The sequence below is a fragment of the Anopheles darlingi genome, chromosome 2 (genome assembly GCF_943734745.1).
Source record: "Anopheles darlingi chromosome 2, idAnoDarlMG_H_01, whole genome shotgun sequence".
Taxonomy (NCBI): domain Eukaryota; kingdom Metazoa; phylum Arthropoda; class Insecta; order Diptera; family Culicidae; genus Anopheles; species Anopheles darlingi.
In genome coordinates this window covers 97,924-114,273 of record NC_064874.1, presented here as the reverse complement: position 1 = coordinate 114,273, position 16,350 = coordinate 97,924, and the positions used below count along the sequence as shown (strand labels likewise).

At 41.6% G+C, this 16,350-nt stretch overlaps 1 protein-coding gene across 2 annotated transcripts in view; it reads left to right on the top strand.

The window, feature by feature from the left end:
- LOC125952911 (cuticlin-4) overlaps positions 1-16,350 on the top strand; it is a 30,660-nt gene that overhangs the window by 10,961 nt on the left and 3,349 nt on the right. For both annotated transcript variants that reach the window (XR_007468834.1, XM_049682674.1), the window contains exons 2-3: positions 9,109-9,360; positions 15,832-16,350. Coding sequence is in view for 1 of the 2 variants with exons in the window: in XM_049682674.1 (XP_049538631.1) it covers positions 9,301-9,360; positions 15,832-16,350 (579 nt within the window). In the remaining variant the exon portion in view is untranslated. The remainder of the gene's footprint in view (positions 1-9,108; positions 9,361-15,831) is intronic.

Genomic DNA, 16,350 nt, shown 5'->3' with positions numbered 1-16,350 from the left:
AGGAATAGAAGGCTTTTGTTAATATTACTTATAATATGTCATTTACTTACTTAAATAAGTAGAGTAAAACCATTAACTAGACAACATATGTTTCTACCTTTTAATAACATTACAGTTGTATACGATTTTTAAAAGATGAAAATGAGTCAGACGATTCCTTCAATCGTGTCAAAGCTACAAATAGGTTGTCCGGAGCAATGCAACATATTAAAATAGAGACAAATTCTTGTTCTCTGTTGCAAAGTTGTTCTGGATCCTCTTGAGTCACTCTTGTTGAGAAATATTTTGTTAAAAAACCCAAATTATAATTCAAAACTACTACCATTGTCGACAGAATCAAATTGAAGTTGAAGAAGGATGACAGCAAACTGCCTGCATGACGAATGTCCCATGATTAGAAGCGGTGTCTTCACACCTTCCTCGTCCTTTTTTATCCTTCACTGTTACGGGACAAATAATCTCCCGACCTTTTAAGCACACCATGCATTAACGTAAGGGTTTATCCTCTTATGTAGAGATACTGTTCGTTTAATTACCCAATGAAAATTGACTTCTTAAAGATTCTTTTCAGTGCAAGTGGTTTCCTAAGTATTCTCACTGAATGGGCACTTCTTGAGCACGGGCGCAATTTGTCGATCAAGGTAACATTATAAGAGAATCGGTCGTTTGAAGCTGTAGAGCCACTCTAAACACCAACAATAGACAGTCCTTACAAAAATTGTTTCTTATTATTGTGGTAATTCTCTCACTTTGTCAAGTTGGGAAGATGAGCGATCCACAACAACCTTCCTCGCGATCCCTTTATTGAGTTTAATTACACGGGAGAAACCGTTTTCCCTTGTGTCGGTTGTATAGAAAAAAACTGATTCCTCCACTCGACCGCGAAACATTACGATATATATGTTCACTAAGTTGAAATGATAATTTCATGGATTTATATATACATACCTATTCAATACATGAAAAATATTCACTATTTATTCATTAATTGATGCATTCCAGACAACGATGTGGAACAGACATGTTTCCAAAACGCGGGGTCCAGCTAACGGGTTGAGGTTGGTCCGGCTATCAAAAACAAATGCTGACGTCGATGATCCAGAAAAGTAACATACACCTTCATTGGTGAACACAAGACGTTGGTAGTAGTTGTTCACAATTTCACCAGTCACAAATAATTTTAGCCAGTCCGTCTGTCCTAGTGCAACCATGTTCCGTGTACGCGGTTCCTAGCGAATGTACAAACCATAAGTTCTTCGATGCTTAGGCTGTCACATGAATGTGGTGCCAAGGGCGGTAACCAAAAGGCGAATAACTTCTTTTCGTCTTCGGTCTCGTCACCTGGTGTTGAACCTGAAGACGGCTTGGAACTGTGTTCCATTATCAGTGGGTCAAGTTTTTCGGAACAGGTTTCTGTAGCGCATGGCTTCAGCTCACCACCAGAGAAAGAGAGATGAAACAAGACTACCGGTCCAGACATTTTCCCGCTTCTTTCGTTTGGCTGACACCGGTAGATTGATGGTGATTAAGCAACAAAAAGTAAAAGGATCGCTTTGCACAAGAAGACTGGCATCTTTCAAACGAACTTTTAAAGTGGGCAGAAAACGTTTTAAATACCACAGAGAAAGGCAATAGAATGAGCGTCTATTTGTGGCCAATGGTGACGTATGACAAAACACATTAACCACGATTATAGATGGAACGAGGATGAAATCTGATGGAAACATGTGAAGGGGGTGATAGGGAGGATGCTTTAAGCGCATATATTGACAAAAGGTTTCATCCTTTATTGTTTTCCGTTATAAAAAAAATCATTTCAAATAAAACCTTTCATATGAAACATAAGACTAGTCTATCCTTATGTATGTTGAAAACAAAAACCATTCATATGACAAAAGTAAAGATCTATTATCAATTCGTTTTCATTTTTTGACTGGAATCAGATGCCTTCTTTCCATTCATTAGAGAAGGCGTACCGCAATTAAAACACATTATGCGAGAGAGTCCTTCATTCACCTTGGTTAAGCTAGTGTTTCGTTTGATTGATACCTTGCCCGCAACACATTACCATTTGTCAGAATGCGTGCACATAAAGTAGAGGGAATCGATTATTTTACGCATCATGCGCATAGCTTCATCCGTAAAAGATACAAACGAAAGAATGGTTTGTAAATTACTAGCTCAGGTGTAGTTTGAAGAAGGATCTGGTGTAGTTTAAGAAAGAAAAAAAAGCAAACGCCGCCTAATCAGTATCGGTATTGATCGATGGCGGTCTTACAAAGAAAGTCTACAAAAGCGGTACCAAAGCTACAAATCATCGAAACAAACCGGCTGATCTAGCGTGGAATTGGGAGCAAAACGGAACGACGCAGTTGGCTAAACAGCATCTTCACCAGTGTCCATTATCACCATGATCGTACCGGCCTCTGTCTTCATAAAAGCCGCTCTACTCATCGTTTCGCAGGATGTTTCGGCAGCGTTCCACATCCTTTTAATATATTTTTAATTACCAACAGTCATCGACTCACTTCCATTGCTTTGTGTAGCTTGCTGCGATTGGTAGAGAAAACCGACGAAATCGATCCTTGAATACCCACCGCATAGCAGATGAAAACCGGAGGGAAATTGATTTAAATTCCTTTCTCCATGGGACTGCTCTTGTGTACATCTTTCGCATTTCATCGTAAAAGGTGGCTAAAGAAGGAAACGGAAACACCACAATCCTTGAGGTTGGCTAGGAGTGTTGCGGGTTCCTCGCTGTTTCTACATACAGCATGTATTGAAGTCTTTTGAATCTTTTCGAATCAGTCCAATAGCAAACTGTTCGTACCGTTAAGTGGCGGAAGTCGAGGTCAAAATTAATATGAAATCTAAGATCTAATGACAGGGTATTGGGGAGAATAATTCGATCAATGGCGATCATTTTCAGACACAATAATATTTAAAGCATAAAATATCTAACGAAGTGCTGCAGAACGTAATAGAACCACCCCAGGTTCTATAAGCACAATACGCATCGTCATGTGACCGGAAAGGTGATGCAACATGTGCAGGGGCACAATTTAATTAATCAAACCCGTACGGGAGAACCTAGTGGAAGCACGTGAGCATGCAAGGTGGCACAGTTAAATGGTGTGTTGATCGATTCCTAGCGGGAGGCCAACCTTCTTAGCGGTTGCTGATGACCACCTGCTATGTCATAAGCCGTTTACCATGTGATGCTCATATGAGAGACATATCTCGGCCTGGAGGAAGATTGAACGGTTTTCCTGATTCGTATGAACAAAACTCTATTAAAGAAAGGCTGAAATATTTAGGTGCAATACATGCCCAACTTCCTTCTTTTTCTTCCTTCTCCTTTGTCAATATAATCATGATTGGTTTTTGCATAATATGAATGCCATGTGCCGTAAATGTTCATCAACCTATAGCACACGTTTTAACCAAACCCGATTTCTGAAGAAATCACAATACAATCACTTTTGACTATCGTTCAACAGAGGCGCTATAAAATACTGCAGTTTCGATCAATGCGATGTTCGAAGCGTAGTATAGTTGCTACAGGAAGGTGGACACGTGAAAATCGTTGCCATCCATAAACATGCGGGCCTTCATATGAGGAGCGGAACTGTAGAGCAGATATTTTCGGAATATCATGTGGAGTAGTAATCGAGAAAGCAACGAGCAGAAAGTGAACCGAAAAAAGTTAGTCATGCCATGCCGGATATTGTTAGTCATAAAATGTTTAATTTATGAAATCGTCGGCGCTTACGAAAGGCTATATAGAGGTACGGAGCGCATACACTCCATTTGGTAGAAGTTTACCATTATTCTCACATGAGTATTAATGTTCCCCGTAAAGTTATAAGTAAAAGATGTCCCTTATTTGTCCTTTCAAAAATTGTACTTTTGAAGGTAAAGATCGAGAGGAATTATATTAGGTTAAGGGTTAGTCGTAGTGGCTGCACATTTGACCGAAATGTTTTGCTCTATAAGTGGCAACATATAACATATAATACGATGAGCGAAAGACTAACGCACAGGAAAAGAAAATCAAATTTAGGCTGACCAATCATCGCTATTTTTTTATCCAGCTCACAGTTACCATTGTGCCATACCGCTCAAACCATTACTGCACTTGCGGTCAGCGTGTGTTTCTTTAAAGCCCCGGAAATGCCCCGCGGCGTAAAACAATGGCATCGAAAAAAAAGACTGTTTCACTTTTCCATCGGTTGCATCTCTTGGAAAGTCCGGTGCTGTTGTAGCGAGAATTGATCTACACCGAGGAGAAAGTTTCACGGTGAAACAGACGGTGTGGTTGGGAGCTGGGTAGAGCTACTTCAATCAATAGACGTAAAGAAACGAAGTGCAACGATCCGCCACCCTAACGAACGTACCGGATGACGCAGACGCAGTTCAGTATTAATATCATCATTAGTAGAAGCACTGGTAGCATCAATTCACTTCATCGAAGGTGATGCTCCATTACAGTTCTCGTGATCAACCGTACGAATATTGATGAAAACAAAACGGAGAATTTCGGTTCTCCGTTTCCTTTTTTACTTCCTATTGAATGGAACACACAAAAGAAATATACAACAGCAACATGTCGCTAAAAGTCGATAATTAAATGACAACTTTAATTGTTCGTTGTCTTTACTTCCACCACTCCGTCAGCAAAGTATCAAATGAATACTGACAAATAATCACTGTGTAGTGTGTGCGGTATTAGATCTAAATTAGGATGAGGATCTTATACTATCCTCTTTTTAATTATGTTTAATTCTTATATCTTTACTTTGTAGTAGCAATATTATTATTTACAACCATCTGGATAAACTCGAACTCATCTGGTATTAGTTAATGCAACAACGTCCTTCTCGGTTGAGTTGATCGATTGTTCGGCTTGTCCGTTATAAACGCGCTAGTCAAGTAATCATCCGAACCCGGCATCCAGCCTTTCATCGTTCGCATTGCCTCTGTTCCTCGTGACCCACATTTTGTGTGGCTTCTTGTTTCGTTTCTATATCATGGCTATTGGGCGTTTTACGGGAAGCCACGTTGAACAACTTCAGCTGTTGCTGTAGATAGGCTGGTTGAATTTCGGTTACATACATCAATGTGGAATGTCCATAGGAACTCGAATTTCGCAGAATTGCGGGTTTCAATTATGATCGGTTGTACTTGGTACTGCAATCAACCGACGACCTTAGTCATCGAAACGGAAAACAAATCTAATAATACTATGCGTGGATGGGCAGAATGAAGCATCGATCGCATAATAATGAAATGATGAAACTCTCACTCCCGAAATTCCAGGAAGTAGGTCAAAGCAAATCAAACCATCGAGCATAAAGGATGGGTCTTCGGATCCACGCGAAGAGATTTTACTGAGCATGCGTCTTCGTCATCGCTGCAAGCTGATCAAAAATTAAAAACCCCTATCGAAGGGGCAACGTGTTCGATCGTTCGTGCCGTCATAGGCATGTCAACCCGTATGATTAGTCATGCGAGGTCGCTGCGTATCTGCTTGGATGCGTATGATCACTCACAAAATCACCCACATCCGGTTTAATTGGATCCGGCATTACCGTATCCGGGCGACTGATATTGTGCCGGTAGAGTGAGAGAAATTATGCAAGCGTTCTGCAGTCACCAAAAGACACTGTCGATTCGATGTCGCAAAACGATTATCATGTAGGTTCCAGAAGAAAGGCAAAGAAGACGGTCGCTCAGTTAACCTGCACGATTCAATTGGGGTGCTACAAGCAATGATCGTTCATTCAAGGACAAAAATAGAAAGTCCTCCAATTTTGGTGCCTGACCGGTCGTGCAAGCTTTACCCGGATGTTTGCTGTTTCTGTTAAACCGTTCCAACGCAATGCTGATGTTTTACTAGACAATACCGCTCTCTGAAGCAAGTTCTAGCATGTTACGAACGTCGTGAATGATACCATTTGTATTTATGTCGCCCGACATATCAGAACATTTCCAAGCTTCACTATTAGTAACAGGTATAGCTAAAGATGTAAAGTTTCGTCAGTTAATAAAACAAAACCGCAGCAGAAACCGTAACATCTGGCCAAGATCCGCTAAATCGATGGAGTCACTCAGGAGCGCCACCCCAATCTGCACGAAAGCGTAGCCTCCACAACTCGTCGTAGCTCACAGAAAATGAAAGTGAGAGTCAGACGCGTAGAGCCGTGATGTCGATCATTTCGGTGGTGCTTGGTCGAGAAAGTTTCGATCCCCTCCCACTTTCGCAATGCAAACGGAGCGTGTAGTAGCGGGCCAGTCTGTAGCCGGTGTGCAGATGATGATTCAACCAGAGTGAAGGCCGCTCTTGAAAGCTCCAACGGACTAAGCGAGTTTGCTGAGTATATGGGATGATCGCTGAGCGAGATAAAAAGAAAGTCAGAGAGTCGACGGCAACTCGACATCGGTCGCGTTCGACCCAAGATCATCGTCACGAGAAGGGGAAAAAGAGAAAGCGCTAATGAAACACCCCTCTGAGTGCAGGGGAGATATGATGAACAGCTTCTCGATCTTTTCTTCTTCTCTCACTCTGTCTCTTTTCCTAGCTAGGTAACTGGTTTCAACGTCATACGCAAGCCAGCATGGAACTCATTTTCTCTTCACCCTTTCCTTTGGCGAGTGGTTGGTTGGCCAGCGACGGGTTCCGGGTGAGATTTTCGCTTGGTTCGAACCGCTAGCGCACGGTGGTCCGGTACGGTTAGTTAAAAATTATAAGTGAAACGCAACGGTCGCAACAACCTGCGCTTGACGTAGTAGCCGACCTCCCCGGCTCACGGTGTACCGTTTGTTCGTGGCAATAGCGCGCGTGGCGTTGCTTGTATGGGGACTACCAGCCAGCCTCGCGAAGATTGATCATTGTTTTTCCGGTCGTGTCACCTAGTAAGCAGGCGTGCGTTAGATCGTGTAGCATCTTGTCAATTACCCGGAATTAAATGGTACTAGATGTGTCTTTGGAACAGTGTTTGAAGTAAGATTCTTGAGCTGCCGTTTTTGATACAAAAAGTGTAAGTTTACCGTGGCCTATGTCGCACCGACAGGCTTATTTGCAAACCTTATGATCATCTTACGAAAAACAGTTATACCCCCGTGAGCACCAGTGACCCACTTATATGACGATGGTTCCCAACGGCACCGATCTTCCGTTTTTATTATTTTTTTATAAGTCGAGACACGGCTTCCCGTACTGAGCCATGTGAAGCGCGTCCAGGCACTCCAAACGGATACGCAGCACATAGGAGAATAAACAGAATTTCGGAAATTAAAAACCGCAGCAGCATTCCGATGGCTGGTACAATCCAGTTTGATTGGAACTTCCGTTTTTCGGCATAGTAATAAACACAGCTGCCTTAAGGCCATTAGTATAGCAAACGTTCGTCGTCAGTGATGATGGTGATAAAGCACTGAGATTTGAAGAAATCGATTGGAAAAATTCTTACACAAAGAAATGTGTATTTGCAAAATGATGAAGTGGATCTTTTATCCTTTAGCCTCAACGATCTGTGGTCATCTCAGTACCGTCATGTTTAGTGCTCTAGCTGTAGTGAAAGTGTTTCTGGTGGAGGTAGTTCCTTTCGTTTGAAGCAATGGTTAACAGCAACGAAATTAATATATAAAAGTAACATGTGTGGGAAATGATCCTGCAGCTCACGATCACAGTGAATGATGGGCAAATTTGCCAAAAGGTGCGAACCACTCCGACTGCGAACCAGGCGAAACCTTGAGTTACCCGGTAGTGGTCTAGGGATGAATGTGATATTTCAAGCTAATCAATCATCAGCGAGCGGAAATTGGGAAGCAGTGGTTGGTGTGAATCTTTAGGCGTATGCACATCACTGTGAAGATGGCTGGCCGCTTGATAAAACTGTTGATCGATCGATCGAATCGGATACAAATGTTACTCCTGGACTGTGAAAGTGAACTAAGCTGACACTCCGCTATTGGCCGATTTTATTCACAACCGGATCTCGGTTTACCGTTGATCCGAACGCTGGCTAGCAAATGTGTGGAGTCGTGTTCGGAGAAAGTGGTTTTTATGCATTTCCAACTTGACGTTCCTGACCGGCTGGTCGACAGGAAATGTTGTTTTATTTGTTTCTAGAAGGGTTGCGCATTCCAAAAAAAACTGGACCAACGAGGGGTTGGTTATTTCAATCGGAATGCTATCAAGACCGCCAGTTATGCTACTGTTTTGAGTAGCTTTGCTCTATCGCTGGTGGTTTCAACCTTTCACTGAAAGCAGATGATTTCCCTGTGCGGATGATAGGAGACGAAAGTTTTTTTTTTATCAACAGGAACGCCTCTGCTAACCCCCGGGTAGAGAAACAGTAATCGTGACTAACAATAACATATAAAATAGCTCTATTAATGTTTGCGCTACGTTACGCTAATTTGTTGCATTCTTCCTCATTCGTGTCTATCTTCTTAGAGCACATTTGTTCGGATCTTCCACGATTCGTTGTTAACTCAGAACATTCTACCGCAGCCGGTAGCATCGTGTTCTTGCCTCAACCTTCTGGCATTGCTTCATTTTCAACCATGGCATTGCACGTTAAGGTCCAGTTTTGCATCAATTTTCTTTTTCGCTAAATTCTGGAGCTAAATTGCTACGAGAAAAACAAGTAAAAAGCAGCTGCAAGAATAACGTAATTTGCTGTAGCTTCTGTCAGTCTGGTTCAGCCATGAACAGTTAGTAGAATTGGGACTTAGTAGTGAGCATAATCGCTGTTTTGTTTTATATGTTCCACTGCGTTCCACTGTGGCCACTGCACGACACCATCATCATGAATGGTGCATGTCAAAATACCAATTTAACTGCAGGTTAAATATTATTGTTGTATTACGCAGTATGTGACTTCATCCGAATGATACTAATGTAGGGGAGGCTGCCAATAAAAAACATTGCATAATCCAACAAAGGCACATCGATTGCCGAAGAATAGATTTTTTTTTGCATATCTAAGAACTGACGAGCCGTATGTTTATTAAAGTATTTATTGACGCAGCCATTCTTTATTTTCTTCAGTTCGCAAGGATAGAAAATCATTTTTTTTTTTGTTTTTTTTCTTTTTCCAGATAACCGTTTCTCAACAGTTTTCGTCTGCCATAGTCCAAAAGTGATACCAAACGAATAATAAAACGAACGAAACGTGAACGATTATCTACAACGAGTTATTCCATAAGTGATTGTCAAAAGTATCGAGCAACTACCCCAAGGATACGCCGTTTAATCATAATCAACGAGGACGGTGCTATAACTATACAACAATGGCTATCCGAGTACAATCCTTAATCGCAACGTACTTGCTTCTATTCACAGTACTTGAGGTAAGTCCCCTAACGGAATATATTGTGGGATATGTTGAATGTCGACAGGCACCGTTGAAACATCGTTAAGCCATGGTATCTACTAACCATGAAAATCCTACATGTTCCATGATCTACGTTTTTCTTTTGCCACATTCTTTCTCATCAGTGTAGTTATGAGCTTGTTTGTCCGTGGAGATAGATGAAAAACATAAAGAAGCAAGGAGGATAGAAATGCGAACAATCAACAGTTACGGGATCAGTTAGGAAAGGTGGATTGTTAATTTATTTATGCAGCGTTTCTCCACATTTCGTCAGTGTATTTTTTCGTTAATAGCCTGCGCTCTGGATGATGGGCTACAACAATTTATTATTGATAGCGATTATCAGCAAGCAAGTACTGTTCAACGTTCAGTAATCCTTATCATGATGATTCGATTACGGTAGTGTCAGCAGAATACAGTAGCTTACAAAAGCTTCACCATAATCGCCACATAACTATTGCTGTGTGGCTAATATAAAATGACATTCAGATTTCACCCGGTATTTCCTAACATAAATCATTCGAATCACGTCTTGCTCAACATCAAGATTCACTGTGTGAATGTATGGACTGCCATTTTACCTGAACGCGTTACGGATCAAAACATAATTGGAATGTTCGTTTGTGCAATTAACATTGAATCGCATGGCGCTGATACTATCAATATGTATTACGTGACGGCGAATGGACAAAATTGGGGTTTCTGTGGACTGATGACGTGATGCATAATAGCGTCTGAGAGATGAGATTGATGGAATGCTATGCATAACCATATCGCATAAAGTGTATCTGGGCCACGCTCTTAGCAAGCCTGTAATCAGCTCATCAATCTGCTATCGTAATAAATCTTCACCTCTTTTCCTAGGACTTAATGAACTTACGAAAGAGGAATAGTAGAATTGAAACTATGTTGACAGATCGCGATTATTTGATATTATTACTGGAGGAATTGTGCTTCTTTAGATGCAATTTGTTATTGTGTCGGAATTTAAAGGCACTGCAAATACCAGATCATGATCGCTAAGCATTAGCAAGTCGCACGAGTTCATAAACAGAAGTAGGAAACTTATTGCACCCCCGCCATTATGCCTTACAAATTAAAAATGAAGTCGTTGTAACGCTGGTTATTGTGAACAGTGTTTTATTTCACCTCATATTCATCATACTAACACCATCAACGATTAAGTAACTTCCTACTACGAGTTGGTCAAAAAGAGGTCATGCCACAATGCATAAACGCAGACAGATGCATTTTAATTACCGCAATTAAAACTGCTGCAGGAACTATTTTTCGGAGTGACTATCTCTTTGCGGGGATTGCTACAGGAAACCATTGTGGCATTGCCCTACTGCTAAAAAAAAGATAAGCGAACCGTATGTAAAACCCCCTCAGCGATAACGGAAAGATCTTTATGAGTGGAACGTGGTACACAAAAAAGCAGACGTTATAGCTAAATGTAGATCACTCCGACGCTGCAAATCATGCTTACTTTGAATTTTAATATACATCTCCATAGGGTTTGACTTTTTGATTGTGGTCAATATCTTTATTATCTCTATTGAACATTAAATAAGATAGCAAATATGGTACGTAATGGTACCAAAAAGCCCATAACGATCGATGACATTATTCGCCAAAAACTAAGAACTAACAATTTATCACAAATAGGCATCGATTATTGGAGACCTGGTACTAAATAAGCATTAATATGATTTCTCGGCAAAGGTGGGAACCCACAAGGCCGAAGCTTGGCTCAACTACTCATGTCGAATGATGAAAGCGAAAACGATGTTGACAGTCCACACCTCGTTGCGATCGTTCTGGATCGTTCAAACTTATTCCAGCTACCGGCACAGTAGTGAAAGTACGCAGACCAAACAGAATTACGATTCTTTCCGCAACATACCGCGGGACACTTTTATAGGAGTTTTCAGGTACAGGTAGAGGGAATGTTTGAGATCCTTTAGGTAGCACTTTTTTTGCTTTCAACCCTTCCTCATAAAAGCAGTAACAGGTTGGATGCACTCGAGTGAACCCGTTATTAATGATATACGATTACATCAGAGTGACCTATTTTCCAAGGTTTCAATGCGATCCAGCTGGTTTCAAGGGTTCATGTTTCTCTACTAGGGACGGTCGGACAGTCAAAGGTCCTGTCTGTGGTGTCTGTTGGGTACCCTTTGAAGTGTCCCTCACATGTCACATCTCATAGACTCTGCTGTTGATAGTTTTCTTTCCAGTTTGGGGTAATGCTATGATGTTGATTCGCAGATGGCATCACTTATTGCTATTCTTCTTCAAGCTACTCATTAGTTTTGTTGCATTGAATAACATATGGAAATTGCAGATTTTCAAGTAGTTTAAAAAATCGCTGAACGATGAGACACTGAGATAATCCTAACTGGGACCCTGGGGGGGTAAAAAAAGGTTCCAAAAGGTTTTAGAAATCATACACATAGTGAAGTAACGATCGATTCGTGAAAATTTCCGCTCTATAAATACTGCGATGTGCACGATGAGCTTTCGAGAGCGGCTCTGGTTTCCACATTGACGCTTTGAAGATGCAGAAAAAAGAAAACCTGAAAATTGCATCCAATGAATAGAGGGAGTGGTGTGGAACGGAGCCGTGGAATACTTAACAATGCGAAGAGAGTAATAGAGTTTGAATCGTTTTCCCGCTCTCACCCATAAAAACACCTGAAACGGAGCGATACGATCGCGAGTGTACGATCAATCGTGCAAGCACAAACTAGAGTCCGAGCACATGAGCTGACGATTTGTAAATCGTGCCGCGCATCTCTCTTGATCGAGCGCAACGCGTGGTTGTGTGTATTTTGCATTCACACACGCGATCTCTTTCTAGTCCTGAGGCTGCACAGGAGAAACGCACATGGATACCATACTCACGGAGCACCGGGTACTAACTTACACGCCACGCACATACGGAGAGAGAGTGTCTTGTGCCAACTTTCACTTTGCTTTCCACTTGGCCACGCTCACTGCTGGGGCATTGACGTTCGTAAAAGGGAAGATCGTAAATTTCACCAGAAAGAGGGAAGGGGGCTATAGGATGTATGGAGGAGCTTGGAAGGAAAGATATGAGACAAACACAGTTAGGGCGCTCAATGTAACATTGGTTTACTGTATGCCCTTCCCTTGTAATCGTCAGTGGAGTCCAATGGATTAGAACAGTCGAAAAAGCCGTCTAAAGATGAATTGTCTGGAAAGTCTCGGCAGTCAGATGATTGATGGACGGATGGACGGTGCGTGAACAGGTCGAGGACACCTGTTTCGGTATGTTTTCTGTGCAAAATTGTGTCTTTTACGCCACGTAAGGAGCAACCTCCCCGTTTAGTTCGTTCATTTCTTTTCCATTTAGCGGCCAAATGAGATGTCACACAAAAAAGGCAATTTGGCGATTCTCATTTTACACAGATATGTTTGTCAAAGCAAGGCACGAAACTACGTTTCGGTTTTTTATACCTCACCCTTCCAAATGTTATGTTTCACGATCGTGTAAAAATATATGTTTTACGCCCTATTTCCACCATTTATTCTGGAACATTTTGTTTCTTTCTGTCTATAACGGAACCAACACTAGGCGAGGATCCTTTTGCTAGAGGCTTTTGTTAAACCTTTTGCTTCGTTCATGTATATGGTAGGACACCCATAATGCTATTTTATCCAATCGACCCACTTCCCCTATTCTCTATGCTGCGCGGATTGTGGGGTTTCCGCTCGTCGAGAAAGTCAAATTTGATCAAACCGGGGGAGAATTTTGAGCCGCAGACCATCGCATTAGCAAATATTACCGTGAACAAATCAAAAAGGTGTCCCGCGAACACAATCCAGTTAAAGCTGCCTCGAACGACTCCAAGCGAATGTTTCCGTTAGAAAAGATGATTCAAAGAAATTAGGAATCAGAAAGCAAAGAAACTAGAAAATAAGAAACAACGCCAACAAGTATCGCCCAGTGTTTGAGCTTATTATAGAAAATTTTACTGTTCCTTTCAGTCACATTTTAAAGCGTCCCCTTCGAAGGTAATACCGCGTAGGTGATCCGAAAGGAGCTCAAGACATTGACAGGGAGAGTTTTAGTGGATAGGTGCGGACTCCACACATACCGGAAATCCCACACTACCGGCTAGGAGCTCTCACCCTCCTAACGGTGCCTATGAAGGCTTCCCGCCCAGCATCGAAAAAACATACTAAAGAAAACATCCTGACTGTTATCTGTCTAATTCTTTTGTTTTAACGAACAAGAGGAACGAATTTAACGAATTTACTAATTAACTAAACGAATTTAAAAATTAAGCGATTAGCATTTTTGTTTTATAGTTATTGTGATATTTTTCATTACTAATAAAAGCGAGCCCTTCAAAGCTTACTTTTACCTTATCTTCTTTTTCCTATTCTTGTTAAGCCCTTCCTCCAGCCGTTTGAGACGTCTCGGTTTCTCTATTTGATCGTATTCGATGATTTCGACTTCCGTCATCTATAAATGCTTCAAGCTTTGGAATCGAAAAACTAGTATATCTCTTGAATGAAAGCGCGTCAATTTTTAAAATAATTGTAAATTGTTTACCACGTTTTGTTACGGTTGCGCTGTGAAAGCGGAAACAACCGCCTAGGCCGTGCCTGGCTATAGATGCAGAAACAAATTGTGGAAGAAAGTGTAACGGTGGTGCAGGCAATGCCAATTTCTAGGACACTCTGCTGATCTGGCCGTAATTATGACCATACTTGTCGTACAGTGGTCTAAGACCGGAACATGCCCACTCCACAAACAACACGTACAGGTTTTCTGCGCTACTACGATCATCAAAAGCAGACAACACGACATAGCACAACGGTGGTTGGTACGATGGAATTGTCTCCTATCCGCTGTATGGAGCTATAAGATAGAACTAATCCTACTATGCTCCCAAAATTGCAAAGGTTATGCGGTTCTTTATGGTTGCCTCCGCAATTTTATATTTTATCGCTAAAACATCCTCGCATGATGGCCGTTTAATGTAGCTAGAGAATCGTTAGAGTATAAAAGTCGATTCTAAACCATAACACACTTAACTACACTGTTCATTAACAAAGAGAACAGTTTCACTAAACACTTTGATTTTACCAGAAAACGAAAAAGAAATAGTAGGATTCCCTCAGCGTGCGATGGAACACTTTGGTGGCGAACATAGTATCGTTATCCTGCGAATTCAGCTCTTTTTCTTTTCCACTAATACGGGTAGGGTTTGCGGTCTCTAGGGTATGCATATTTAATATTCATCGAATACTATAGCAATTCAATCAGTTGTATACCGATGCCGAAAGGCTAACTATATACTTATCGATTGCAGTGCCACAGTTCACCTCGGATCGCACTGTGCCCGATCGCACCAATTGATAACAATCGGCAATTTGAGAACACACAGAATCACAAAAAAGCGTTCATCTCCATAGCAGCTTTTTCTTTTTGAATACGTTGTTACTCATCTACGAACACGTAGCTGAACCTAATCCTAAATGAGGTTTTTATAGGTAATTAGGTAATTGGGTTAATCCTCCATTTCATTCATTGAACAATTAAATGAAGGAAACTATGGTATGATCGCAGGCAGTGATCGGAAATGAAAAACCCATTTTTCATAGGTGCGATCATTACATTGTCGCTTAAAGATAGACGTGACAGTGTTTTTGGTAAATATCTTAAATATTAAGCATTTTTCCGAATGCTTTATTTGATCAGAAGTGGATAGATCAGAATAGAGGATGTCAAATTTACGGCAAAACATCAACCATTGTATCATTACAAGAGCAAAACTATATCGATTACATTATCTTAAACATGTTCAAGTGCTCCACGCTTTCCAGAGACAACTGAAGGTTGGGAAGAAAGCTACTAAATGCCGAAAGTCAATGTTTCACAACTCATCAACTAGGCTCTTTGGTACGCGATGTCCGTGACGGCATAAGAGAAAGCGATTTCGACTCCGTGCTCATGCCCATGCCCATACGGCACTTATGTACTGATGTGCCGTTCAACGGTTTAGGCTAAGTCTCTGGAAATTATGATTGTGAGAAGGAGCTTTTGTATCGGATTCGTTTGGTTACACATGGTTTGACCATTGCCTTCAAAACCAAAATCTGCACTGCACCAGCATACCATCATCCCTATGTAATGGAAATAGTGGCGCAAACGTACAATTTCTTCTTAATTAGTGTTTATAGCAAAGCTTTCACTGTTTTCGGATAAAATGAAAACTCAACAAATATCACAAATGGCAATCTCCTAGAGGATCGATGCCCGCACGCTGTGCCGCAGTTGTGTACAATTGTGGCCTGTAGAGCTATATTTTGTAAACCTTGCGGTCTTTTATATTATCTAAATTATTTCATTTATTCCATTCTCAATTTCATTCCAAACTGGACTAACTAATGACTATCCATTTGTTTACAGAATGTACACTGCGACGCACCATTAGTGGATTCGGCGGCATTACCCCTGGAACACAGAGCCGTTTACGGTCCGCCAGCACCATCACCAGTTTACGGGACGCCTGGTTTGTTGAGTGGCGGCGGAGGTAGCGGTAGTCTACATGGCCCCGGCCCCGTTGGAAGCGGTGGTGGAGGTGGTGATGATCCGTGGCCACTGTCTGCTACGAACGATAGCCCGCAGATCAAGCATCTGCAGGTGCAGTGTGAGAAGACACATATGCGTGTCAACATTGAGTTCGATCGACCGTTCTACGGTATGATCTTCTCCAAAGGCTTTTACAGCGATCCCCACTGTGTGCACCTGAAGCCAGGTACCGGCCACTTGAGCGCCACCTTCGAGATCTTCCTCAATAGCTGCGGAATGTCGAGCTCAGCGAACCACAATGCAGCTAGTTTTGGTGGACCGACTCCGTCTGGGAGCTACGTCGAGAACACGATCATCATCCAGTACGATCCATATGTGCAGGAAGTTTGGGATCAG